Raw genomic sequence first — 26,159 nt, forward strand, 5'->3', positions numbered from 1 at the left:
TGGCCGCTGATCAGTGAGCGGCTGGTGGGAGGCGGTCGGGGGAAGTGGCAGAGAGGAGCGAGAGGCTGGCGGCTGGGCAGAAAGGCTCGGGGAGGGGGGTGGAGAGGAGCAAGTTGCAGGTAGGCAGGGGGGCCTCTGGGAAGGGGGTGGAGTAGGAGCAGGAAGAGGCGGAATGAGGGTGGAGCCTGGGGGACGATGCCCCGCGGGAACAGGGCCTTGGGGCAGAGCAGAGCCGGAGCATCCACTCGGAAAAACAAAAGTTAGCGCCTGTGTCTAACAGGGTCTGTCTTCATGGCAGAGTTAACTTGGGCTCTAACTCAGGCATTGCCCTAACCCCCATTCTGTCCACACACAAACCCTCTCATCCCAGTCTGGTGGTGCTTTCAACCCAGGTGACTTAAGTGATCAATCACATCACACATAATGAATAATGAATATACAAGGTGATTTGCTCCATGCCTGCTCACATCACATGGTTTCTGACAGGTCTTGATGCCTCTTTGGCTGAGCAGTAGTTGAAATTTGGGCCTGGTTGGGGGAGCAGGGATCCGTTTGGATAAGCAATTGCAGACAAGAAGTCAGGGTTATCTTCGGTGTCATCTGGTTATTTACAAAAATACACAGTAAGTCCTGTTCCCCCGAAAAGCAGTGGGGATGTACAGTGCACAGTGCACAGGTGCCTACAGAAATCCCAAGCCCGACACTCCAACCCTGTGCCCGAGAAGCAGCTCTCTCTGCCTTTGCTTCCTTCCAGCATCACCCTGCCACTGTGAGGGCTAAGTCAGACAGCACAGAACCAACCCCCAACCCCTGGACTTGGAGTCTAAGGGCTTATCTCGATGGGGGGTTTAGTCCAAACTAATTCAAGTTAATGTGGATTGAAAATGTCTGTGTGCACCTGACACAAACCCTTAAAGCGCACTAACTCCACACTTATTGTGAATTCTGGATTCCACTTTAAAAGTGCACTAAATTCAATGTGAATTAAGTTAGTCTGCGGATGCAGTGATGCCACCATGAGGACACTGAAACCCTCGAGGATGAGCAGCAAGAGTCACTGGAGGAGGAACACGAAGAGGGCCGTGAGGAGATCTCCCCGGAAAGCCAGGATCTCTTTGGGACTCAGGAGTCTGAGGGTGGCCTTGTAGGAATCTGCCCCAATTCCCAGCCCCAAACCCAGTCCAGGGCACAGAAGGAAGATCTGATCAAGGGGACCTTGGCATGTAAGTATCCCTCTTTCCAATGTATTATTGTTATGCTGTACTGCTGTGCTCACTTCTGTTCTGGGTGCCCCATAGCCTCAGCCATTTCTGGTGGATGTGAGCTAGGAACCTTTCCAAATTTCCAGCTCCCACCTTCCTCTCTCCTTTCCTCTCTCCCCCTACACTGCCCCTGAACAAGTTTTCAAACTGGCAGTTGGGGTGTCCAGGCAATTAGCTTCTAACTCAGACTGAAGCCCCAACCACTGACTGTTAGCATACCCATGCCATGGTGGGCACATACCCATCTACTAATTTTCTTTTCCCTTTTGCATCTGTCCACCCCCCAACTCCATCTGTGTGCCCAAAATGGTGACCTCATGGAGGAGTCACAACCTCTACTACCCCTCCCTTCCCTTACAGGGTTGATTCAAATAATGGTTCTGTTCAGTTGTACAACATTCAAAAGTTTATTGAGAGAGTTGGTACAGGAAAAACAGTCTGTTTAGTATCATGAGCTGGGTGAAACCTTGATATGGGTGGAGTTAAAAACTCTCTGAGATTGATGGATGTGAATTTAGCCTTCAATTAACATAACTGAAAGGATACATTTATCACAAGCCCCTATCTAAGACAAAAGAGGTATTTGAACGGACCCAGGAGTTTTGGACAGAAGGGCTTTGCTGAGCAGTATTTTGGGTAGGATGGTGTGTGTGTGAAAATATGCAAAACGCAGAGGACCAGAGAACAGACAAGAACAGAGAGGCAGAGGCAAAAGCCAAGCAGCCACTATGAGCACAGTGTGACCCTGGAAAAACTAGTGTCTGGTGTTGAACAGGCTTGGAGCTGTGAGCTACGAAATTGGTCCTGTTCTTGGTTCCTGGCTCCTTGTCCCTTATGACTATTCCCAAATCAGCCCCCAGCAATATACGGGGAGATCTTGGCAGACCAGTAAAGTGCCTGAACCACTACTGCATATTGCTAAAAGTAGCCGAGCTAGCCGGCTGTAAGTGGGCCTATGCAGCAGCATGACCGAATCAGGAGGGGAGGGGGTTTGGATGCCACAGAAAGGGCAGCTTGACCCCGCATCCTTCCTGATGAGATCTGTGTCAAAATCACTGAGGTTCGCATTCTAGGTAAACAGGAAGCTTGTCTATATGTGGCCTCAGGGATGTGTCTGTCAGGGCCTCAAGGCAACCAAACTCTGAAAAAACACATCTGGCTAATTGATGATCAGAAGGAAACCTCTTGCTTTAACCTGTGAAATTCTTGCTTAACAAGTTTTCTCTGAGTGACATGCTGTTGTAATACTAATGAATAAATAAGGGAAGAAAGTTTGGGGTAGTTGGACTCTTCAGGGACTCTCTCCCCCTGGACACATCTTGTGGTTCCCACTAGCAGACGGAAGATTGGCCATTGGAAGACTGCCGCTGTGCCACACCCAACTTTGGTAATTATTGAGGCTTGGGAATGTTTAACTAACCTGCTGTGGACGTGTGTAAATGCTTGAGATTAAGTAAAGTCTCGCTTTAAGTGAAAGCACTCTTGTGTTGTCCTGTTTGTGCCAGCCATCTACTGTGTCTTCTTTGATTTATTTCCTGACACCACCTCCCACAGAGTAAAATTAACAAGAGCTTTGGGTTGAAAGAACCCCGGGTAACAGATTTTGGAAGCCCCAGCGAGGATGGTAGAGAGAAAAGAGACAGATGGTACAAACAGTTTGTAGTTTGTCCATTGCAATAGGAGGTAAAAGACGGCAGGGTGGGGTCGCTCCCCACAAGTACCCGTGTCGCAGTTTGCGAGTTAATCTACGGATAAATTCCATTACTGGGACTCAGGACTCAGGCTGATTGCCTGCTCGAGTGAAGAATTATGTCCAGGGACAAGGAAACACCTGGAAAGAGAGAACAGATGCAAATGATGTTGGGGAACAGCTTGACAGATTTTGTACAGGAATATGGGGGTAATGGACCCTGGAAGCTTGGCGCTTTCACTGGCCCTGGAGTCTTCCTGCAGTTCCACAAGCAGTGGGATGTCTGGGTTGGTTCAGGGAAGTGGGGAGGTCCAAACGTTAGGGCAAAGAAGAGAGATGCCTTGCAGGGGTTGTGGATGGTCGTGACAACACTAGATCAGGAGAACGATTGGCTGGAAGACAGAGTGCAGGAATTGGAAAGAATCAGAGCTGAAAAGGAAAGTGAAGTGATTAATCTAAAGGCAGAATCTGATGCTCTCAGAGCTACGTCTCTGACACAAGCAGCACAGATTGTAGGAATGCAGAAGCAAGTGTGTGACAGTGAGGGCAGGTCTACACTACCTGCTAAATCGGCGGGTAGCAATCAATCTATCGGGGGTCAATTTATTGTGTCTAGTCTAGACGCGATAAATCGATCCCCAAGCACTCTCCCGTCAACTCTGGTACTCCAGCGTTGTGCGAGACACAGGTGGAGTCGAAGGGGGAGCAGCAGCAGTCAACTCGCCGCCGTGAAGACGCCGAGGTAAGTCAACCTAAATATGTCGCTTTCAGCTACGCTATTCCCGTAACTGAAGTTGCGTATCTTACGTTGATCCCCTCCCCCGCCAATGTAGACCTGGCTAAAGAGGGTCAGTGGCAGGTTGCAGAAGGAAGTGTCTGAGTGGAAGCAGCAGACAGAGAGCAAAGCTGCAGTGAGAGCCCCAGTACTGGATTTACCATGGCACCACACGCCGGGACCACGGTCCAAAGGGGCCCCGACCCGGCCTGTACTTCTCCGCCCCCTCCCCTGCATGGGGGCAGAAGTTTAGTGATAACACCTGCTCCTGCTGCAGCAGGGCAGGCTCTGCTGGCAGTCTCTGCTGGTGCAGTGTAGTGAATTGCTCTGCATAGGAATGTGCTACTTATCATGTACTGAGCATGCTCAGTTCATCTGCTGAAGCCACTGCTCTACACCCTGTCCTTATTAGCCATAAAATTCTGCTGACTGCTATTTACAGGGGTTAAAAAGGGGGAAAGGGGGCGAATCGGAAGAGGGGGGTGGCCAGGGTCTGAGCAGGGGGTGGAAATTGACTGATCAGGGGGGTCAAACACCTGGAGGCAGGATTAGGAGAGGAGCTAAAGGGCAAAATCAGGGCTGGGGGGGAGAAGCAGGAGTTAAGCTCGGGGTAAGGCGCTGGCAGAGGGTGACCAAGGGCAAAACCCGGCACAGGCGGGGCAGAGGGGGTAACAGTTACCCCAGTGGGACTGAGATCCCAGTGTTTGCAAAAATGGTGGAGGGCAAAGGGGCTTTTTTATTTCCCCTCTCACAAACAGCACCTTTCAGCATCGGCTTCCCAGGGATGGGTTCTTAAAGGCACAGGCACAGGGCGGGCTTCTTAAAGGCACAGGCATCCCAATGCCTAGTCAAAGCAGCTCCTCTTTGTCTGATCTAACCTACTGAGGCTATGTCTACACTACAAAGTTCAAAGCGCTGCTGTGGGTGCCAGTGCTCCTGGTAATTCACCTCGATGAGGGGTGTCAAGGCTGTATCCCCACTTTGAACTTTAGGGTACAAATGTAGGGGCCTGCATGAAAACTTCTAAGCTTAACTACCAGCTTAGCTCTGGTTCCGCTGCCACCATCCCAAGGCTAATTTCCTTCTCTGGGTAGCCTTGAGAGACCTTCACCAATTCCCTGGTGAATACAGATCCAAACCCCTTGGATCTTAAACAAGGAAAAATCAATCAGGTTCTTAAAAAGAAGGCTTTTAATTAAAGAAAAAGGTAAAAATCATCTCTGTAAAATCAGTATGGAAATTAACCTTACAGGGTAATCAAACTTAAAGAGCTCAGAGGACTCCCCTCTAGTCTTAGGTTCAAAGTACAGCAAACAAAGATAAACACTCTAGTAAAAGGTACATTTACAAGTTGAGAAAACAAAGGAAAACTAACACGCCTTGCCTGGCTATTTACTTACAAGTTTGAAATAGGAGAGACTTGTTTAGAAAGGGAAGGGTAACAGGTGGAGAACCTGGATTGATGTCTGGTCCCTCTCAGTCCCGAGAACGAACACACTCCCAAACAAAGAACACAAACAACAACCTTCCCCCCCACCAAGATTTGAAAGTATCTTGTCCCCTTATTGGTCCTTTAGGTCAGATGCCAGCCAGGTTACTTGAGCTTCTTAACCCTTTACAGGGAAAAGGATTTTGGAGTCTCTGGAGGGATTTTATAGTACTGTACACAGGACAGCTGTTACCCTTCCCTTTATAGTTATGACACGCCCCCCAAATCACAGATAGTGTTGGACGTTCGGTTCCACACTGGCTGTGATTTCTTCCTGGAGTTCTAGGAGAAAACAGAGTTAATAAGACACATGTACCTTTAGACATACTACTGATTATATAAAAACTAACAATATGTTTCATTCCAAGAATAATTGTTAACCAGTTAACTCTGGGAAACTTTCCCGGGAGAGTGCATCAGCCACTTTGTTAGAAGCTCCCAAAATGTGTTGTATTTCAAAATCAAAATCTTGGAGAACTAAACTCCACCGAAGAAGTTTTTTTGTTATTTCCCTTGGCGGTATGAAGCCACTGTAGCGCAGCATGGTCTGTTTGTAGTTGGAAACGCCGTCCCCAAACATATCGGCGTAGCTTTTCCAGCGCGTACACAATGGCATAGCATTCCTTTTCGCTGATTGACCAATGGCTTTCCCTCTCAGACAGTTTCTTACTGAGAAACACGACAGGATGGAATTCTTGATCCGGTCCTTCCTGCATTAAAACTGCACCCACGCCTCGCTTGGATGCATCTGTGGTTACTAGGAACGGTTTGTCAAAGTCTGGGGCCCTTAGCACAGGGTTAGACATGAGTGTTGCCTTAAGCTGGTTAAAGGCCTTTTGACACTCATTAGTCCACTGAACTGCATTTGGCTGTTTCTTTCTGGTTAGGTCTGTCAGCGGGGCGGCGATTTGGCTGTAGTGGGGTACAAATCGCCTATAATATCCAGCCAAGCCTAAGAAGGATTGGACCTGTTTCTTAGACTTTGGAACTGGCCACTTTTGGATAGCATCCACTTTGGCCTGTAGGGGATTTATAGTTCCTTGACCCACCTGGTGCCCCAGGTAAGTCACTCTGTTTTGGCCTATTTGACACTTTTTAGCCTTAACAGTTAGTCCTGCCTGCTGGATGCGCTCGAAAACTTTTTCCAGGTGCTCCAGGTGCTCTGCCCATGAATCAGAAAAAATGGCCACATCACTGAAGTAGGCAACTGCAGATTCTCCCAATCCTGCTAGGAGACCATCTACAAGTCTTTGGAAGGTGGCGGGTGCATTTCGCAACCCGAAAGGGAGTACATTAAATTCATACACCCCTGCCTGGGTGACGAAGGCTGACCTTTCCTTAGCGGGTTCATCTAGTGGTACTTGCCAGTACCCCTTGGTTAAGTCCAAAGTAGAGATGAATTGGGGATGTCCCAATTTCTCCAATAGCTCATCTGTGCGTGGCATTGGATAGTTGTCAGGACAAGTTACAGCATTTAGCTTACGGTAGTCCACGCAAAAGCGTATTTCCCCATCTGGTTTGGGAACTAGAACCACTGGAGATGCCCATGCACTCTTAGAGGGGCGGATTATACCCATCTGTAGCATGTCCTGGATCTCCCTTTGTATAGCAGTTTTGGCATGAGGTGACTCCCGGTAGGGTGGGGTTCTAATAGGGTGAGCATTACCTGTGTCAATGGAGTGGTATGCCCGTTCGGTCCATCCTGGAGTGGCTGAGAAAATTGGTGCAAAGCTTGTGCACAGCTCCTTGATCTGCTGTCGCTGCAGACGTCCAAGGGTCGTGGAGAGGTTCACCTCTTCCACGCCACCATCCTTTTTTCCTTCGTAGTAGACACCTTCAGGCCACTCCGCGTCATCTGTTTCCTGGGCTGTAAACTGGTAAACGTTTAATTCTCTGGAATAAAAGGGCTTAAGAGAATTAACATGGTATACCTTAGGCTTTATGTTGGAGGTGGGGGAGGCTATGAGGTAGTTAACAGCTCCTAGGCGCTCCTGGACCGTGAATGGTCCTTCCCACGACGCTTCCATTTTATGGGCCTGGAGCGCCTTTAAGACCATGACTCGGTCTCCTACTTTGAAGGACCGTTCTCTGGAATGTTTATCATACCAGGCCTTTTGCTCTTCCTGAGCATCCTTTAGGTTTTCTTTAGCAAGGGCTAAAGAGTGTCGGAGGGTGCTTTGTAGGTTGCTTACAAAGTCTAGAATGTTAGTTCCTGGAGAAGGCGTAAACCCCTCCCATTGCTGCTTCACCAACTGTAATGGCCTCTTAACCTCGCGGCCATACACGAGTTCAAATGGTGAAAACCCTAAACTGGGATGTGGTACAGCCCTGTAGGCAAAAAGCAACTGCTGCAACACTAGGTCCCAATCATTGGAGTGTTCATTTACAAATTTACGTATCATGGCCCCCAAAGTTCCATTAAACCTCTCCACCAGGCCATTGGTTTCATGGTGGTAAGGGGTGGCAACCAAGTGATTCACCCCATGAGCTTCCCACAGGTTTTCCATGGTCCCTGCCAGGAAATTAGTTCCCGAATCTGTAAGGATGTCGGAGGGCCAACCTACCCTGGCAAAAATGTCTGTTAATGCCTGGCACACACTTTTAGCCCTGGTGATGCTTAAGGGTACTGCTTCCGGCCATCGGGTAGCAAAATCCATGAAAGTCAGTACGTACTGCTTTCCTCTGGGGGTCTTCTTTGGGAAAGGACCCAGAATATCCACAGCTACGCGCTGAAATGGGACCTCAATTATGGGTAGTGGCTGGAGAGGGGCTTTAACCTGGTCTTGGGGCTTTCCCACTCGTTGGCACACCTCACAAGACCGGACATAATTAGCAACATCCTTGCCCATTCCCTCCCAGTGGAAGGACTTCCCCAACCGGTCTTTGGTTCTGTTCACCCCAGAATGGCCACTGGGATGATCATGGGCTAAGCTCAAGAGCTTTACCCGATACTTAGTGGGAACTACCAACTGTCTTTGAGGATGCCAATCTTCCTGGTGCCCACCAGAAAGAGTCTCCTTGTATAAAAGTCCTTGTTCTACAACAAACCGGGATCGGTTTGAAGAGCTGAGAGGCGGTGGGGTGCTCCGCGCCGCCGCCCAAGCTTTCTGAAGGCTGTCATCTGCTTCCTGCTCGGCCTGGAACTGTTCCCTTGATGCTGGAGACATCAGTTCCTCCTTGGACTGTGGACTGGGGCTTGGTCCCTCTGGAAGCGTGCAAGTGCTGGGGCTGTTTCTATTGACTGTGATCCACTGTCCGCTGGTGCACTATGTGGTATCTCAGGCTCTGGCTGAGCCTCCTGGGTAGGGTTATCTGCTGTTTCTGCCAGGTCAGGCTCGCTGGTGCCCTCTGGCATTGGAGTTGTAGACGGGTTTGCAAGCGCTGGACTCAGGGCTCGCAATGGTTCTGGTGCTGGTTGCGTTGCCAGTTCCGGTTCTGGGACTGGCTTTGGCTGGGTCTCTGGGATTGGATCCACTGCAGTTGTTGCAGTCGTTGGCAGGGGATCCTGTTCCACCACCTTTGTCTGGGTCTCTGGTAACACAGATGGGGCCCTGGTGGACGGCTCAGGAACAGGGATGGGGATGAAAGCTTGCTTAGCCTGGCTGCGGGTGACTATTCCCACCCTCTTGGCTAGCTTCACATGGTTGGCCAAATCTTCCCCCAGAAGCATGGGAATGGGATAATTGTCATAGACTGCAAAAGTCCACATTCCTGACCAGCCCTTGTACTGGACATGCAACGAGGCTGTAGGCAAGGTTACAGACTGTGACACGAAGGGTTGAATTGTCACTGTAGCCTCCGGGTTGATGAGTTTGGGGTCCACTAGGGATTGGTGGATAGTTGACACTTGAGCCCCAGTGTCCCTCCAAGCGCCCACTCTCAAGGTTTCCCTTCGCTCCGAGGGTATGAGAGAGGCATCTGGGTTTGGGGATCTTTGGTGTGATTGGGGTGTAATGAACTGTAATTGGTTGGGGTTCTTGGGGCAGTGAGCCTTTATATGTCCCAGTTCATTACATTTAAAACATCGCCCTGCTAAGGTATCACCGGGACGATGTTGGTTGGTGGAGACTGGTGTGGTGGGGTGAGAAGGCGTCTGGGGTTTCCCTTGGGATGTGGGTGGGGCCTTGGGTTGTCCCCGGTGGTAAGGTTTTGTTTCGGCTTGCCCCTTCTAATATTCGCTCCAACTGCTACTAGTTTTTTTCTTTTCTGCCATCTCCACCCATTGGGCTCCAATCTCCCCCGCCTCAGTTACAGTTTTGGGCTTCCTATCTAGGATGTACCTTTCTATTTCCTCAGGAACACCCTCTAAAAACTGCTCCATTTTTACTAGGGAAAGCAGATCTTCCAGAGATTTAACATTTGCTCCTGATACCCAGGCATCACAATTTTTGTCAATGTGGTAGGCATGACGGGTAAATGACACATCGGGTTTCCACTTTAGGGCTCTGAACCGCCAACGGGCATGCTCGGGTGTTAGCCCCATTCTGAGTCTGGCCTTGTTTTTAAAAAGTTCATAACTGTTCATGTGTTCCTTAGGCATTTCAGCCGCCACCTCTGCTAAGGGTCCACTGAGCTGCGGCCTCAGCTCTACCATGTACTGGTCTGCAGCGATGTTATATCCAAGGCAGGCCCTTTCAAAATTTTCTAAGAAGGCCTCAGTATCATCGCCTGCCTTGTAGGTGGGGAATTTTCTGGGATGGGAAGTGGTACCTGGAGTGGGGTTGTTAGCATTGGCTGGTGCATCCTGCTTAGCCTTTGCTACTTCCAGTTCATGCTTCCTTTCTTTTTCTCTCTCCTCCATCTCTTTTTCTTTCAGCTCCATAGTTCTCTTGTGAACCTCCTCTTTGGCTTTTTCCAGCTCCATCTCTCTTTCATGGGCCTCCTTTTTGGCTTTTTCTTCTCTTTCTTTTAGCTCCATCTCTCTCTTGTGGGCCCCCTCTTTGTCTTTCTCTTCTCTGTCTCTCAGCTCTATCTCTTTTTCTTTCAGCTCCATAGCTCTCTTGTGGGCCTCCTCTTTGGCTTTTTCTTCTTTTGTAGTCATTTTCCTGTTTTCTTGTGCTGGGTCACCCCCTCTGCAGTTGACTGAAACTGAGAAGCTCTCAGCTCTGGCTCCTGCTGAGTTAACAGAGACTTTCTAACTAGCTACTCCCGAGGATGTAAAAAGAAAAAAAACCAATTCAGCTTGTAAATTCCTTTTACCAGTCAAGTTTGCTCATTTGAACACTTCTCTTAACAAAGAGACCTTGTTAAAAAAAACTTAACACCTCTGCCTTCAGGCAAGGAGAGATAAGATATGCATCTATCTCCAGCTCTGCTTTCAAGCAGCTAGAAGGAAAAAAAAAATCTCACTGGCTTTTGGGTTTAAAATGATCCCACCGCTATGGCACCATGTCAAGGCTGTATCCCCACTTTGAACTTTAGGGTACAAATGTAGGGGCCTGCATGAAAACTTCTAAGCTTAACTACCAGCTTAGCTCTGGTTCCGCTGCCACCATCCCAAGGCTAATTTCCTTCTCTGGGTAGCCTTGAGAGACCTTCACCAATTCCCTGGTGAATACAGATCCAAACCCCTTGGATCTTAAAACAAGGAGAAATTAACCATCCCCCCTCTTTCCTCCCACCAACTCCTGGTGAATACAGATCCAACCCCCTTGGATCTAAAACAAGGAGAAATTAACCATTCCCCTCCTTCCTCCCACCAACTCCTGGTGAATACAGATCCAAACCCCTTGGATCTTAAACAAGGAAAAATCAATCCGGTTCTTAAAAAGAAGGCTTTTAATTAAAGAAAAAGGTAAAAATCATCTCTGTAAAATCAGTATGGAAATTAACCTTACAGGGTAATCAAACTTAAAGAGCTCAGAGAACTCCCCTCTAGTCTTAGGTTCAAAGTACAGCAAACAAAGATAAACACTCTAGTAAAAGGTACATTTACAAGTTGAGAAAACAAAGGAAAACTAACACGCCTTGCCTGGCTATTTACTTACAAGTTTGAAATAGGAGAGACTTGTTTAGAAAGATGTGGAGAACCTGGACTGATGTCTGGTCCCTCTCAGTCCCGAGAATGAACACACTCCCAAACAAAGAACACAAACAACAACCTTCCCCCCCCAAGATTTGAAAGTATCTTGTCCCCTTATTGGTCCTTTGGGTCAGATGCCAGCCAGGTTACCTGAGCTTCTTAACCCTTTACAGGTAAAAGGATTTTGGAGTCTCTGGCCAGGAGGGATTTTATAGTACTGTACACAGGACAGCTGTTACCATTCCCTTTATAGTTATGACAAGGGGATTAGCTCCAAGCACTGGGAGCTGAACCTGTTCATGCTAGCACTTTAAAACGCTCAAACTTGCTGCGCTCAGGGGGAAGGGGGGTGATTTTTCACATCCCTGAGCCAGCAAGTGAGAACACTTTAACTTGCCAGTGTAGATAATCCCTGAGACTTAATTCAGTGAAACATTTTACACATATCCCCTCAGAAATAAAGAATCCCTTATCACTGTATCTGATTGCATAGAGTCTCCGAGCAGTTTCCCAAGTTATCGTATCTGCTGCTGGGATTCCCTGAATTCCCTGAATTTTTAAATTTAATTTTTTCTTCTCATTTTAGAGCTGACTGATTTTCTGGCCGAGTGTTAAAACTTTGTTTTGAGTCAATCCACCAATGGGGATTGCATTTTTGCAACTGTTATTTTGCCTCTCAGTCTAGCCCTTAGTGTTTTTCCGCATTCCATTGTGTAGAACTTGATTCTGAAATATTCAATAAAGGCACTATACTATCTTCTATAATGTCTTTCTCCCTGGAAAAAACTCTATTGTAATTTTTTCAGAAAATTAGAACTGCCATCGTGGGTCAGATCAATAGTCCGCCTAATCTAGTATCCTGTCTTGTGACAGTGGCCAATGCCAGGTGCTTCTAAGGGAATGATCGGACCAGGCAATGACTCGGTGAACCATCCCATTGTCCACTCCCAGCATCTGGCAGTCAAAGGACAGTTTAGGGACATGCAGAGCATGGGCCTGCATCCCTGATTATCTTGGCTAATAGCCAATGTACTTATCCTGACGGACTGATCTAATTCTTTTTTCAACCCATTCATAGTTTTGCCTTTCAAAATATAATGAACACACATCTACAACCACAAGATACCTTTACAACCACAAGAATTCTAAAATCATGAGTTATACACCCTCGAGTCAAGACATTTTAATAAATAAATGATCTCTTTTTTTTATGTGCCTCTTTGTTCCTGAGCCTGCAGGATGCAGTAAGGCCAGTTCCAATACCTTGAGCCTAAACACCTGAATGAATCTTAGTCTACCCTCATACTGTTCCTGTTCCCTCTCCCAAACATTTCATAGACCTAAGGCCATATCTACACTTTAAGTGTGGATTAACTCAAATTATGTCACCATAGAGTCACCACGGTTACTATGTCACTTGTGTGCATGCCTCCTGGACTCCTTGTCTCAGCAGTCAGGGTACTCACCAGAAGCACTTGTCTAGATTCAGAGTGAGGTGCACCATGAATAGATATCCCACTGTATTTTGCGAAGCTTTGGTTTGGCAGTTTATGCTGGGTACCAAACAGGTCAGACAGGGGTGATTGTGGTCATGGGATCCAACTTCTTATAATGCATTGTTAACCATCCACTAATTGTATATGTATCCCATACATAAACGTATACATAATGTTTACACCTTTTTTTCTAAATCCACAAACCTGCCTGGCCCTCCTCACTGTCTGCCATCTCACACAGAATCATGGAGCTTGCATGGCTCTGCGCTATTGCTATGAGCGTTTGCACCCAAAGGTGCAGGCTCCTTTACTATTTGCAGATCAGCAAACATACATGTGGGGTGTGACATTATCCTCTACATTCTTTATGAAAATATGCTTATGATATGGATATGACATAGCTAATATATACTTTATGCAAGATGGCTGATGTCGGGTATCACTGCAAAACTTAAGACCTATTGACTGTGTTTATCCAACCTGTATGCATGTGATATAAAATTATTCTGCTTAACTACCAGGGGGCAAATTTGTCATGTACACATGGGAGAAAGAAGAAGAACAAAATGCAGGGTCAGCTATAGGTAGTCAGGAAGTTCCTTCAAGAGGAAATGTAGCCAAACTCCAAACCTGCAAACAATTGACCTTTCTGTGCCTGTGTCCTGCAGATAGCTAATTGCTTAGTTTGCAAAACAAGCAAGGAGGAGGGGGGAAATAAATAAACAATAAGGGGTCATAAGAGGGGCAGAAACATGTAGCTTGCTAATTATGTATGGTAATGATGGCAAATTTTGGCCAATCATAGAGCGATAAATTATCATAAGCAACTGCATATAATGCTTTGGTGTAAGTGTTTTCTTTGTTCTGACTTATGAGCTCGAACCCAATTGCAATTGAAATAAACAGATCGCCCCTCCCAGGGCTCCTTGCTTGGCTAGCTGTGTCCGTCTCTCCTTATTCCTCAGCTGGAACGGACAGAAATTTCTATGACACATGTAACATTTGTATCTGAGGCTAGAAATATTGACCATGTTTTATCTGAATTACTGATAATACAGCGATCCCTGGAGATCAGGAATAGCAACTTGGGGGGGGGGCATTGACACCCCTACACTGGCACACCCGGCAAACTGTGGGTGGGGCTGTTTCTTTAAGAAGAATTTGCTCTGCCCCAAACAGCCAGGGACACAGACCGTTACCTTAACTTCCTGCTACTTTTGTACTTTCAGTTTTGAAGTGAGTGGAAGGCCCAGGCCGGGAGGGAGCTCAGCCCAGTCAATTCAGCTACAAATGTAACAAAAATGACAATGAAGAGTTGGGTCTCAAACCCTCCCGCTTCATGACCCTGTGTGTGGAACTGGTGCTGCAGCCTCAGTAAGTGACATGGGGACCAGAGCCGGATTTAGGGGCACGTAATCTGGGCGACTGCCTGGGGTGCCAGGCTTGGGGGGTGCCGGGCTTGGGGGGGCTGTGTTTGTTGTTAGCAATAAAAGGAAACATAGAACATTTGAAGTAAAATGTTTCGGGTTTTCCTTGTGTGCACTAATTTTTCACTAACCTTCTAGACTTTCTGATTCAAAGATTCTTTCTGGGATTCAGCAGGGAGGAGAGCTCCGGGCTCTGGCTCCCCAGCTGCACAGCTCGGGCTGAGATTTCCGGACACACAGCGCTGAGGTCCCTTCAGATGGGCTGTTATCACCAATGGGCCTCACTGAGAGGATTCTCAGGGAGAAACCAGCACCTCCTGACTCTGAAAGTAAACCTGGCTGTGGGAATGTCCCTGCAAATTCAGAGATTTCTCTGCATCTGAACACAGACTGGGATGCTGGCTGGCACAGAGCTGGGCTCCCTTTGTGACACAGGTGTGTGTGTGTGTTTGTGTATTTGTGTTTCTCTTCCTCCTTCTCCCCTTTGTTATTGTCACTAAACTGATGTTCCAGAGTGTGCTGTTGAAAGACAAGAAGAGAAAAACCTTGGTCCAGGTTCAGTGAATCCCTCCCATCCCCACCCAAGTCTGCAGGGCCATTGCCCCAAGGGAGGGCAGGTGTTGTTACCACACCCACCCATCCTACAGGTTTCTGCCAGGGCAGGGGGTGCATCACCTCCTCCCAGATCTCTGTCAGTGGGAATCACACGGGGAGGTCGTGAGTCTGTGCCCTGGAGCCCTGGTCAGGCTCCCTTCGTGGCCAATGCTGGCCTCTCTGTGGGTAACATGGTGACCGTCCCAGTCTAGGGAAAGTTACAGGCACAGCCTGGTTCCTGGGAGGACTTGACACCACTGCACAGCCTGGCAGGGGCTGCACAGCTGGGTGGAGCATGAGCCATGAGTGATTCTAACATTTATCTAAAGCTCTTTGTCTCTAAGGGTACGTCTACACTGCAGCTGGGACTGAGCTTCCCAGTGTGGGTATATAGACATATCCTAGCTGTGCTTGAGCTAGTTTGCTAAAACTAGCAGTGTAGTCGGGGTAGCACAGGTGGCGGCTCAAGCTAGCCACCTGGGGATACATACCCCAGGAGTCCAGGCAGGTTTGATCTCAGGCAGGAAGCCTGACCTGCCACCTGGGCTACCCCATTACTTTGCTATTTTTAGTATCCTAGCTCAAGGAGAGCTAGCACGACTGTCTACCAGCACTGGGAAGCTCACTCCCAGTGGCGGTGTAGACGTACCCTGAGAGTGGTTTAAATGGTGCAGATCCCAGGGGGCACAGAGATGTGGTGACTATATTCAGAATTTCTTTGACATTTACACCAGTGCTGGAGGCAATGAGGGTGGGTCACTGACACAAAAAATCACTGAGGTCAGAGACTGATCTGCTCATAGGGAGATCCCCAGAGACCCCTCACCTAGGACAAGTGTGACTGGGAGGTGGGGCCACTTTCCCCCACAGCGATCAGTGGCCATTCATACCCCATTCAAAGGCTTTGCCTGCACTGGCTTGTTTTCCCTAATATGTCTCATGGTAGCATCTAAATGCCCCAGCCAAGATGGGGCCCCACTGTGCTGGGAGCTGGACACACCAATAGTGAGAGATCCCCTCTGCCCAGGTTTAAGGGACCAGGGCACAGGCAGTCTTGCCTAGTGGTCACAGCTGGGCTGAGGTCTGCCCACCTGGGACGGGAGTCATTGGGCCAGAGTTAGAGGAATCACAAGGCCAGGGTCCGTAAACAAGAGTCAGGGTCAGAGTCAGATACTAGAGGTAGTACCAGGTTAGAATCAAGAGGCTGGATTCAGGGTCAGAGATCGGGAGACAAGGCAAAGTCCAGCATCATAGTAGGCAAAGGTCTGGGTGGTTGCCCAGACATCTTCCTGGGGCAAGCCCTGCGGTTAAGTAGGGGCACTTGGCCAATCAGAGGCCCACAGGGTACTGTCACTCTGGGTCTCGTAGGCAGTACTTCCTGTAGTGCCTATTTTCCACACTGCTCCTCAGGTCCTTACACAATCTAAATAGAGCAGAGAGCTCCATAGGTCTCAGCCGTGGTATGGACTGGCTTCTGGCAGTTCTGGGTTTTAATCACAGCAACATCTAACCCTGCTCAGAGCCACAGCAGACGAGGACTGTGGGGGAAATCCCTTCCATTCTGGTATATGGCAGGCAACAGTGAGGCTTGTTACCACCTCCCCACTGCCCTGTGTCACTTTCAATGCATCACATTGACGGGGGGAGGGATAGCTCAGTGGTTTGAGCATTGGCCTGCTAAAACCCAGGGTTGTGAATTCAATCCTTGAGGGGGCCACTTAGGGATCTGGGGCAAAAATCAGTGCTTGGTCCTGCTAGTGAAGGCAGGGGGCTGGACTCAATGACCTTTCAAGGTCCCTTCCAGTTCTAGGAGATAGGATATCTCCACAATCACTCACCATCTGGTTTGTTATTTCTCCTGTTCCCCAGATCAAGCTATGATGATGGAGAAGATTCTCTCATTCTCCCGTGGCTCCACTCTGCCCAGCTACATCACTCTCTGCCTCACTCTACAGGTTCACAGGCTGGTGTCAGGTAGGAGCTCCAGCTTCCTCACTGGGTTTGCTGCTGGTGTCAGAGAATAACAGAGTTCTCACTCTTTGTTTGGGTACAGCAAATCAGATACTTTATTTTCTCTAACAATTGCGTAGAGGGAGAGAGCTAAACAGGTCTCTCTACAGGTAAACAATTACAGCAAACCTTTATACTTTCATTACAGACAATAATAAGCAACAGCTGCATTTTGTTTATACATAGGCCATCTTGATATCTTATTTTTCTCACTTGTTTTGACTCTAGTCTACATACAATATTTTCTACACATTATCTACACAAGGTCGCAACAACTTCTCACACAGTTCTTTCCCACTCGCCTCACACAATCCTCGCTTCTACAAATCTCGCGTTATTAGGGTTACAGTTAGCCTGACTCTTGCTAACGAACTGTCATGCATTGCATTCCCTTCCTGTCAGTTCTTTCTCTGCTTCCACAACCCCCCCCCCTTTTGTACTACTAGTACAACAAAACCTTCTCAAATCTCTATTTGCATTAAGTCTTGGAATTCAGATTCTACATCAGATGCTTCAACCTTAGGGGTTTTGATTGGATGTAATGACAATGCATGATGAGCATGGACATGAAAGGTATTACTATTATTACATCCTTTACAACAACAACAACATACTCCTACACTAGCTAACAACAACACAAGCAATAACATTCCCATAGCGATAATATGATGGGGTTGTTGTACAATCTTAGTCATAAAACACAATACATCATACTTAGTACATAAGGTGGATACTCTATAAGCTGTCTGAAAGGCATACTTTTCAACTTGACATATATATTTTGAAGCATGTGAATTTGCCCTTGTACTTCAGAGATTTTCTGAACCTCTGGTAACAGTGAAAACAAATTCTGAAATCTATCAGGTACTAAACTAGTCCAATTAAAGAGTATCTGGAACCTAAGGGCTACTTGCAAAACTCTATCTGCAGGCCAGTAGATAATATGATTGCCTGCAGTGGTAGTGAGATTAAAATGTATGTCTTGCATTGTGGTGGCATTAACATACACACAGTTATCATTAGCTTGAAAAAGTAAGTGTCCTGTCAGGGTAGTTCCTTGTCCCCCTATCCTCCCAGCAAACGTAGTCATGAACAGTGACAACTTCTCCTGGCTTCAGTTTATGGATACACTGAAGCTGTGGGGGTTCTAACGGCCAAAATGTCCACTGACTCCCTAACCCCATCCAAATGTCAGGTGTAATCCCAGGAGCACTGACTAAAAATCGATTGGGCATACCGGGTGGTCTAATTTCCCAGATGTCTCGGTGAATTACCCAATCCCACATGCATCCTCCCCATGGACCTGGCAGGATTCGGTATGTGGGAGCCCACACCCCCCTAACCGGTCCATATGCTTGGAAGGAGCACTGAGAACGTCCGCACTTCCACCCAGAAAATCTCCAAGTATGTCTCCATGGCCACAGATCAGATAGTACTCCTGATGTGTCTGTAAGGGCAGTGGGCCAAGCCTGATGCTCAAGATCATTCTGAATGGCCATTAGCTGGTCATTCAGGAAATCCTGAATTTCTGAACATGCTAGATCCCACTGCAATGCCTTCCCAGCCTCAGTGATATTCAATACCATCTCTGTCAGCAACTTCTGGGTCATAGAACTAAGGGCGGAAATAACATGTAACTCACCAACTCCAGCCTGTACCTGGGTTAGTTGTGCTCCAGAAACAAGGCCAATGGCCTTCTCTAGTTGGCCCAATCTCTCATCATGTTCTTGGTTCTTAAAAATATTCCAAACTGCTGCTGCACTATTGGCCCCATCCCATAGAGATCCGGTCAAGTCTCTCTTCTTTCAAGAAGAAATAACCCAAGCCCTCTGTTGTGCTAATCTAATGGCAGCCCCCCTTGAACAATTTGGGTATGTAGAGGTGATCTGGAAACTGGATACGGGTAATGAAAATTTAACAGTCCCTAATGTAGTGTTAATCACAGTCCATCGATAACCTAATACATCCCTCTTTGGTGTAGTACTATATCACATCTGTTGGTTGAACACCTTTATGTACTTCCGGGAGGCATTAATATTAATGGCATAAGAGGGGGTGTATTGCAATAAGGTACAGGTCACATTATTAGTCACTGGCATAATTTCTATGCAGGTAAAATTTCCAGTGGCAGAACAAACTCTTTGGGTATTTGTTTGATTATTCACTAATTGGGTGACCAAATAACAATAAGGGCCTCTCTCATTTAATACAGTACAAATTCCAGGAACAGCTATCATATCTACTTCACTATAGAACCCGTCAATTGCAATTATTAATTCTTGGGGTTCACTGGTAGTGATATCATGTATTTCTATCTCCACTGATCCATTTGTTTTCCATTCAATTGTTCGCTCATATACATTATCCTGAACTTTAAAGAATAATTTCTCTGAACAAAATTTCAGTAAATCACTAAGATGTGAAGGCCTTGGCCAATGGGTTTCGTTGGAATATACAGTATTGTTTGTATCTGGGTAAGTTACAGTGGTGGTGGCAAGGGTTAAGGGACTAGTGGGCGTAATCTTCGTGGTGGCAAGGCGTTTTTGATATTCATCATCTGAAAGCCAATTAGGGAGGGCAGTGCATCCTGAATGTACCTGTCCATAAGCACAAAGCCCTGCCCCTGGAAGAAATCCAAACCACCCCTCGACCCCGCATTCCCAAGCACGATCCCCACAATTCCCTCCTTGCCAATCAACAATGCTCCGTCTCTTCCACCAGGGCCAGTTCTTAATGTCTCTTGTTGTCAGGAATCCCTGGACTTTGGTGGTTTCAGCAGAGCGAGTGTTTCTTCTTTTCTTCTCCAAAAGCAGTTGTGATTCAACATAGTACAGGGGAGAGGTTACTAGCACTTCACCCTGTACTGGTGTGATTCCTTTAGAAAAATTCAAAGGCATTGTAGATCTGTCAGTGGACAAGGGAGAGGTTACTAGCACTTCACCTTGTCCTCCTTCCCTGCTGTCCAGAAGGCACAGCAGAGCTAGCAGGAGAAATAGGCTGATCATCAGCTGGAGAATCCTCTCCAGGTGGAGGGGTCTTTTTGCAGTGAGAAGCATGGGTCCAGGCAGGTAGTCCTTGGCACTTCACAGCAGCGTTGGTGGTTAACAGGACTTGGAAAGGGCCCTTCCAGCATGGAGCCAGGGCAGTCTTTCGCTGATGGACCTTTATGTAGACCCAGTCTCCTGGTTCCAGCGAGTGGCAGGGTTGCACAGGATCCTTGGGTAGTGCTTCTTTCACCTGTGTATAAAAAGACTTAACACATTTCATTAGTGCCTGGCAATACTTAAGCATTGTGTCATCCATTAAAATGAATCTCCATCTGAGCTAGGGTCAGTGGGGGCGCAGTTGGTAATCGCATCGGGCGCCCTGTCAAAATCTCATGAGGGCTGAGTCCAGTCTTTCGATTGGGAGTGGCCCTCATACTCATTAGTGCCAGAGGAAGGGCATCTGGCCACTTTAAGTTTGTTTCAGCACAAATCTTGGCCAGTTTATTTTTCAGAATTCCATTCTGGCGTTCCACTGCCCCGGCAGATTGCGGGTGGTTGGGGCAGTGAAGGTTGTGCTGGATCTGCAAAGCTGCACATAACTCTTTTACAATCTGTCCAGTAAAATGAGTTCCACGGTCACTGTTGATACTCACAGGGATGCCAAATCGTGGTACAAAATCTTTAAGCAGAAGTTTCACAACAGTCCTGGCATCTGCTTTCCTGCGAGGAAAAGCTTCAACACAATTTGAAAATACATCAACTAAAACCAATACATATTCATAACTACAACATTTAGACAGTTGAATAAAATCAATCTGAATATTTACAAAAGGTCCCCAAGGTGGTGGGTGAGCTGCCTGCCTAACTTTAACAGCTTTACCAATGTTATGCTGCTGACAAATCACACATTGTTGACAGTAGTGATGTGCAATGACTGGGAAACCGAATGCACACCAATCTCGGTTAATTGCAGCAACCATCCCCCCTTTGCTTATGTGTGCCATTCCGTGGTATACACGAGCAAGATAGGGCATTAGCATCTTCGGTGCAACCAGGCGACCATCTGGGGCACACCAAAGATGGTCAGTGTGTAGAATACATCCATTAGCACTCCAAAACGTTTCTCGGCTGTTGGTGCTGCCTCCTGGATCTTGGCCAGATCCTCAAGGGAGGCTAGTGGAGGCTGCTCAATCAAAGCACAAGTATATTCAGCCTGAGGTGCAGAAAGGGCCGCTGCTTTGCCTGCAGAGTCTGCCAAAGTATTTCCATGGGTAACTTCATCATGAGGGGTCTGGTGAGCTATACATTTAACAACAGCGATAGCTTTGGCAATAAAAGGGCATCCAGAAGAGCAGATACATACAGACTATTCTTAATAGGAGAACCAGTGGATGTAAGAAAACCTCTATATTTCCAGAGCAAACCATAATCATGTATCACTCCAAAAGCATAACGAGAGTCTGTATAAATTGTAACTGCTTGATCCTGAGCTAGAATACAAGCTCGAGTTAAAGCCACAAGTTCGGCCACTTGAGAAGAAAACACAGAAGGAAGGAAAGCACTTTCAATAACAGCATAGGCAGAGCACACAGCATAAGCAGCAACCAATTTGCCCTTAGAATCTCGCAAACACAAACCATTCACAAAGTAAATAAGATTAGGATTTTGCAAAGGCACATCTAACAAATCATCTCTTGGACGAGAGAGAACAGACGTCACAGAGACACAGTCATGTGGGTCTCCGTCCTCTGGCCCAGGCAACAAGGAGGCAGGATTTAGAACGGGGCAACGAGCCAAAGTAATATGAGATGAAGACAACAAGACAAGCTCATATTTTGTAAGACGAGAAGTGGATAGATGCTGTGTCTTAGATTTTAACAAGAGTGCAGCCACAGCGTGAGGGACAGCAACAATCAAAGGAGATCCTAAGACAATAGATTCGGATACTTGAACAGCAAGGGCCGCTGCAGCCACAGCACGCAGGCAAGGGGGAAATCCAGCTGCCACAGCATCTAGGGCAGTACTGTAATAAGCAATGGGACGGTGTTTATCTCCGTGCTTTTGCGTTAATACAGCCAAAGCATACCCATTACGCTCGTGACAGAAAAGAGTAAATGGTTTAGCATAATCAGAAAGTCCCAGGGCCGGTGCACTGGACAGGCTTTGCTTGATAGCAACAAAAGCTCGTTCAGCCTCCGGAGACCAAGGAAGAGGCTCAGGGGTACCTGACTTAGTCAGATCCTGTAAGGGTTTAATCACTGTTGCATAGCCTAAAATCCACTGCTACAGTACCCAGTCATGCCAAGAAAAGTACGCATTTGAGAAATAGTACCAGGCCTAAGCATATTTAGAATAGCTGAAATACGAGAATCTGATAAACGACGAGTGCCAGGGGAAATATCATGACCAAGGTAATGAACCCTGGGCTGACACAGCTGTAGTTTTTCCTGGGATGCCTTATGACCCTTAGCAGCTAAAGCAGTCAAAAGAATCAAAGTATCAGCTTTACAAGATTCAAAAGAAAGGGATGCCAGCAAAAGATCATCCACATACTGTATAAGCACTGATTTACCTGGAAAAACCACATCATCCAGATCCTTTTTCAGGATTTGGGAAAACAAGGATGGGGACTCAGTATACCCTTGGGGTAACCGGGTCCAGGTGTACTGGCGTCCTTTATAGGTAAAGGCAAACAGATACTGACTCTCAGGGTGAATGGGGATAGAAAAGAAAGCTGAACAAAGGTCCACAACAGTAAAGTGGGTGGCTGAAGGGGGAATACAAGAAAGAATTGTAGCTGGATTTGGAACCACAGGAAAAGAAAGCAAAACAACAGCATTAATCGCACGGAGATCTTGAACAAACTGATAGGTGTTCTTTCCTGGCTTCTTTACAGGAAAGATAGGAGTATTACAAGAACTGGTGGTGGCAACAATAATACCCTGCTGTAATAAAGACTCCATTACTGGGGCTATTCCTTCCTCTGCTTCAGGATGCAGAGGGTATTGTGGAACCCTTGGCAAAGCTTTAGAAGGATCAACAAAAATCTTAACCGGTTCAGCTGTCCGAATCTGTCCCACTTCATTTGCATGCTGAGACCAGAGATGGGGGGGAACTTGTGATAACAAATGCACAAGGTCAGGGCTAAGAGTTGTTGGTAATTTAGCTGGCTCCGCTATGTGGAGTGTAGCCAACACTAGATTAGTATTCTCATCAGGAACTTGTAAGAATACGCCATCTGGTGTGCAATAGATAGTACAGCCTAATTTACACGAAAGATCCCTTCCCAGCAGATTCACAGGAGAGGAGGGGCTGAGCAAAAATGCATGCTTGTTAGCAAGGGGCACTAGTGAAACTGCAAGGAGTTTTGTGACAGGATGCGAAACAGGTTGATTGTAAATGCCGTTGGCATTTCAAGACAAAGTTGACAAAGGAACAGAGGGAAACTCTGAGGATCTTAGAGCAGATCTACTAGCTCCAGTATCCACAAGACAAGTAACAGATTGTCCTGCAATTTCACAATTTAATAGGGGCCTTCTTGATTAATAGGAATTAAAGGATTCATGATGCAGTTACATTCCCTCAGGCTGTCCTAGTAAGAGGTATTCTGTGGGGTAAAAGCAGACGCTTCAGGATTTGGGAAAGGAGGTGGAGAGTTCTGAGATAATCGGGTTGGGCACGCATTTCTCCAGTGTCCCTCTTGACCACAAAAGTGGCATGCAGTGTTCCCGGTCTGGGTAGGATACGAGGGACCTTTCCCTCTTCCTCGCCCACGACCTCGTCCTCGTCCTCCCTTCATTCCCCCACGGCCCTTGTTTTGATAATTTTCTAACTGCAAGGCCAAAAGTTTTGTTTCAGTAGTCTCTTTCTTCTGCTCTATGCAAGCTGTACAATGATTGGCGACTGTCACCAATTCAGAAAGGGGTTTAGTTTGCCAGCCAATACAGATAGTTCTTAACTGCTGCTGAATCTTTGGTAAGAGTCCCTGAACAAAAGCAGCCCCTACTGCCTCTCTGGCATTTTCAGCTGGCTGAGCAATTCCCGAATGTTGTTCAAAAACCTTAGTGAGTCTATCTAGATAATCAGCAGGGGACTCTCCTTTATTCTGTTTACAGTAGGTAATCTTTGTTCAATCTGTTTTCTTAGGGCAGACTTCTGTAATAGAATTTAAGAGACGGTCCCTAGCCTCTCTTAAGTCATGCTCAATTCCAGGGTCGGCACCTGGCCAAGCTGCCTGTCTGGTAAGCCGTTGTCGAACTTCGGCTGGCATAATCATCCGTAAGGGTTGATTAATGTCTGCCCAAGATGGATTATAACACTGAACCACTGTCTGGAGCTCTTCTCTAAATTTTTCTGGCTCCTCCCTAACGTTAGGAAATTCCTTTACCAAGTTTCTCAGATCTCCTGGTTACCACGGGACATGCACTGTAACCAACTGTCCTTCAGTCCCAGGCAGTTCTCTTAAAGGAGCCTGGAGTGTCTGTGCTAGGCTTCTAGTAAAATAACGGGTACCCTCCTCAGAAGGACCAGAGTCGGGAGAGCTACTGGGAGGATCAGAATCATCCCTTTGTTGTGAAGAGGAGGGTTCTCTCATAGGAGAAGAAAGAACAATTTGTGCAGCTGATACACACGGTGGTGAAGCTGACACTGCTGGGTGAGGTTCGTTAGCAGCTGGCGGAGGGGGAGGAGGAGGCACGGGCTGCTGCTGCTGAATGTTACTGAAAAAATCTACAATGTCCTCAGCAGTTTCCTCTTCACTGTCAGCCCTAACTAATTGGGGATAAAGAGGAACAGAAGGAATTGCTCGAGCAGGAAGACATCCGGATGCCTTACATTTAAGTTGTAAATTGTGTACTTGGGTTTTTAATTTTTCCTGGGAGTCTTTTAGACTCCGCACCCGAGACTCATAGAGTCTCTTTGTTGCTTCCTCCCACCAATAGACAAATTGCTGCCACTGCGTATCAGAGGCTTTTGGCGAAGCCAGGGTTTCTCTGAGATATGCAAGTTTATCTAAATCGAAGGTACCTTCTAGTGGGCATCGTTTAGATGGATTTGCATGCGTGTAAAGATTCCAATTATCTAAATACCTGCAGGTTGTCGGACCGTAATGTACGTACATGATATAAGCTGGGGTACCCTTAGGGCGTGAGAGGGAATGCTTAGACTGTCCCCCACCCATTTTCCAATCACACACACAGGGAGGAGGATGCCCTGTCCGCTCTAGCGGCACATAAACTAAGGATCTCTTCCTACAGGGTACTCACACAGGAGAGGCTAACGAGGATGGCCATGACCCTCCTACACCTCCCTTCAGCAAAGAGCGCTGGCTAGTCTCAGAGAGACGGCGCCGCTTACTCTCGTTGCATCCAGTGAGATGATCAGACTGTCAGTGGCTCACACAGAGAGGAAAAGGGGAGGGAAGATGGGTTCACACACTCCTAGACCCAGGTAGCCTCCTCGCCGGACGATGCCAGGCCGAGTTAGCCCACCGTGAGTCGGATCTTCTAAGAGATCTTCTAGTTACCGGGCTTGCATTAGAGTAGTTCTGGTCACGAGCCAAAAGACTTCGCAGAGTACTCTGGGCGTCTTCTGGTAATTCTCAATTCACACTGGTGTACACACACACACACACCAAGGCCTCTATTTCCATGTACCACGATGCATCTACACTATGAGGCGGTAACAACCCCTCTTGAGGCGGTAAACAACCCCTCTGTCCGGACTCAACACACTATGAGGCGGTAACAACCTCTCTTGAGGCGGTTAAAACCCCTCAGCACCGGTGCATACCTATGCATCTCTCATATGCATATGGGGGTGGCCAAACTAACAGGTCCCCAGAACCACATACAACTACCTTATTAGGGGCAGCAAAACAATTCCCCAGAACCGCTCTGGATCTGACCTTGCTGCACAGTCAATAAGTTCGGATGGCATGAGCCCAACAGGGACAGACAGCCCCACGGACAGTCCTCCTTCAACACCCCAATAGAGATTTCAAAAGGTCTCTTACCTCTATTGTGGCGCCATGGGGTTCGAAGGGGAACGATCCATAGCAGCTGCCGGTGCCTCTGCGGGCGTTGCCATCCCAGACGAGCCCCCAAATTGTCGGAGAATAACAGAGTTCTCACTCTTTGTTTTGGTACAGCAAGTCAGATACTTTATTTTCTCTAACAATTGCGTAGAGGGAGAGAACTAAACAGGTCTCTCTACAGGTAAACAATTACAGCAAACCTTTATACCTTTCATTACAGACAATAATAAGCAACAGCTGCATTTTGTTTATACATGGGCCATCTTGATATCTTATTTTTCTCACTTGTTTTGACTCTAGTCTACATACAATATTTTCTACACATTATCTACACAAGGTCGCAACAACTTCTCACACAGTTCTTTCCCACTCG

At 47.2% G+C, this 26,159-nt stretch overlaps 1 protein-coding gene across 6 annotated transcripts in view; it reads left to right on the forward strand.

The window, feature by feature from the left end:
• Positions 1 to 13,968: 13,968 nt before the first annotated feature.
• The window catches only part of LOC117887154 (butyrophilin subfamily 1 member A1-like), a 66,460-nt gene continuing 54,269 nt past the window's right edge, over positions 13,969 to 26,159 (forward strand). For 2 of the 6 annotated variants that reach the window (XM_034789454.1, XM_034789459.1), the window contains exons 1-3: positions 13,969 to 14,108; positions 14,334 to 14,596; positions 16,625 to 16,729. In XM_034789454.1, coding sequence (XP_034645345.1) covers positions 14,557 to 14,596; positions 16,625 to 16,729 — 145 coding nt within the window. In that variant the 5' untranslated portion in view covers positions 13,969 to 14,108; positions 14,334 to 14,556. Of the gene's footprint in view, positions 14,109 to 14,315; positions 14,597 to 16,621; positions 16,730 to 26,159 lie in introns of all 6 variants that reach the window. The other 4 variants (XM_034789455.1, XM_034789457.1, XM_034789456.1 and 1 more) reach the window with 4 other exon arrangements.

The sequence above is a fragment of the Trachemys scripta genome, chromosome 14 (genome assembly GCF_013100865.1).
Source record: "Trachemys scripta elegans isolate TJP31775 chromosome 14, CAS_Tse_1.0, whole genome shotgun sequence".
Lineage (NCBI taxonomy): Eukaryota > Metazoa > Chordata > Testudines > Emydidae > Trachemys > Trachemys scripta.